The following is a 2,447-nucleotide window of genomic DNA, read 5'->3' on the forward strand; positions in this document are numbered from 1 at the left end:
CCTTCATGAGGGCCCCACCCTCACGACATAATCAGCTCCCAAAGGTCCCACCTCCTAATACCATCACATGGGGGGTTAGGATTTCAACACATGAATTTGGTGGGAGACACATTGTCTATATCAGCTGGCTGGGACCATCTTATGTAGAAAGGGCAGGTGTTGCTTTATGAAACAATAGGACTTCATTGGGTTGCTACACAAAATGTACTGGCATCAAAAATATTTGGAAAGCACTGGTATAAAGGAAAGGGCCCATGTTGTCATCAGCTGATTGAATGATCCATTGATTCCTTATTGGACATTGTGTAGCACTCACCCTGTGCACAGGTGAGGGGACACAGACCAGCATTGGTCCCTGCCCTTTAGAGCCAGGCAAGCCGGCACCCCTCACCACCCCTTAGCTACGGTGGTCCAGGGTGGTCACTCTACCTCTCTGAGACTCAGTCTCCTCATCTGAGAAGTGGGGATACCTTGCGGGCCTGTGCCGTGATGAGCTGATGCAAGTCAGTCTGGCCGAGCACAAGTTCAGTGTGAGGAGAAAGGGGCAGCTGGGAGGAAGCCGTCTTCCGCCGTGACCTGGCTGTGTCCTCCCTCCTCCAGGCAGACCGATAGCTGACCGCTGACCGCCCTCCCCTCAGCCATGGACACCCTCGGCTATCCCTCGTCGGTGCCCACAACCTCGGAACCTGAGAACGCCTCGGCCTGGCTCCTGGATGCCACCCTGGGAAACGTGTCCGTGGCCCCGAGCGCGGCCGGGCTGGCCGTCAGGGGCGTCCTCATCCCACTGGTCTACCTGGTGGTGTGCGTGGTGGGCCTGCTGGGCAACTCCCTGGTCATCTACGTGGTCCTGCGGCAAGCGGCCAGCCCGTCGGTCACCAACGTCTACATCCTCAACCTGGCGCTGGCGGACGAGCTGTTCATGCTGGGGCTGCCCTTCCTGGCTGCCCAGAACGCCCTGTCCTACTGGCCCTTCGGCTCCCTCATGTGCCGCCTGGTCATGGCCGTGGACGGCATCAACCAGTTCACCAGCATCTTCTGCCTCACCGTCATGAGCGTGGACCGCTACCTGGCGGTGGTGCACCCCACCCGCTCGGCCCGCTGGCGCACCGCCCCCGTGGCGCGCGCCGTCAGCGCGGCCGTGTGGGTGGCCTCGGCCGTGGTGGTGCTGCCCGTGGTGGTGTTCTCGGGCGTGCCCCGCGGCATGAGCACCTGCCACATGCAGTGGCCCGAGCCCGCGGCGGCCTGGCGCGCCGGCTTCATCATCTACACGGCCGCGCTGGGCTTCTTCGGGCCCCTGCTGGTCATCTGCCTCTGCTACCTGCTCATCGTGGTCAAGATGCGCTCGGCGGGGCGGCGCGTGTGGGCGCCCTCGTCCCAGCGGCGGCGGCGCTCGGAGCGCAGAGTCACGCGCATGGTGGTGGCCGTGGTGGCGCTCTTCGTCCTCTGCTGGATGCCCTTCTACGTGCTCAACATCATCAACGTGGTGTGCCCGCTGCCCGAGGAGCCCGCCCTCTTCGGCCTCTACTTCCTGGTGGTGGCGCTGCCCTATGCCAACAGCTGTGCCAACCCCATCCTGTACGGCTTCCTCTCCTACCGCTTCAAGCAGGGCTTCCGCCGGGTCCTGCTTCGGCCTTCCCGCCGGGTGCGAAGCCAGGAGCCCCCCGCCGGACCTCCAGAGAAGACAGAGGAGGAGGAGGAGGACGAGGAGGACGAGGATGGAGAGGAGGGTGGGGAGAAGCGGGCAGGGAAGCAGGGGGAAGCGAAGAAGATGAACGGCCGGGTCAGCCAGATCACACAGCCTGGCACCAGCAGGCAGGCGCTGCCTCCCAGCTGTGTGCCCGGCAAGGAGCAGCAGTTCCTACCCCAGGAGCCTTCCGCGGGGGAGAAGCCGGGCGCCCTGCACATCAGCTGTCTGTAGGGCCTGTGGGGGGGCCGGAGTGGCCCAAGCACAGAGCAGAGGCTGTGGGTGCGCCTAGACCTGCCATCCGAGGTGCTGGGGCCCGCGATGGGCTGTTCAGACCCCATTGCTGCCGAGACTCGCTGTGTGACTGCGGATAGGCCAGGTCCCCTCTCTGGGCCTTGTGCTCTGCTCTGTGACTCAGGGACGGGAGCCATCGGTCTAGACAAGCTCTGCGGGATGAGAAGACTGGAGGGACGTTACCGCTGGGGCCCAGGTGAAGGGGACAGGTGCCGACTGGCCGTCCCCGTCTGAGACAGAGCATCCTGGTGGGTTGGCCTGAGCCTTGGTCCTCAGCGGATAAACCAAGCCCTGGGCTTCCTGGGCTCAGAGTCAGGTTCATAGGAGAGGGGCTGGGGCCCAGGTTCACAGGGAGCTGGGCCAGCGCCCCCTCCCCCGCCAATAGAAGAAAATCTTGCCCCGTGGGGGGCGGGGTGTGAGGCTGCGCAGGCCCGCACCAGCTCTCCCCTATTGCTGCAAGGCCTTGAGC

At 64.0% G+C, this 2,447-nt stretch overlaps 1 protein-coding gene across 1 annotated transcript; it reads left to right on the forward strand.

The window, feature by feature from the left end:
• Positions 1-640: 640 nt before the first annotated feature.
• On the forward strand, positions 641-1,918 carry SSTR3 (somatostatin receptor 3; the record flags this gene model as incomplete). Its single annotated transcript, XM_079775721.1, has 1 exon — positions 641-1,918. One exon carries the CDS (start codon positions 641-643, stop codon positions 1,916-1,918), a length of 1,278 nt encoding a protein of 425 aa, XP_079631847.1.
• Positions 1,919-2,447: the final 529 nt, after the last annotated feature.

The sequence above is a fragment of the Cnephaeus nilssonii genome, assembly GCF_951640355.1.
Source record: "Cnephaeus nilssonii genome assembly, chromosome: 6".
Taxonomy (NCBI): Eukaryota; Metazoa; Chordata; class Mammalia; order Chiroptera; family Vespertilionidae; genus Cnephaeus; species Cnephaeus nilssonii.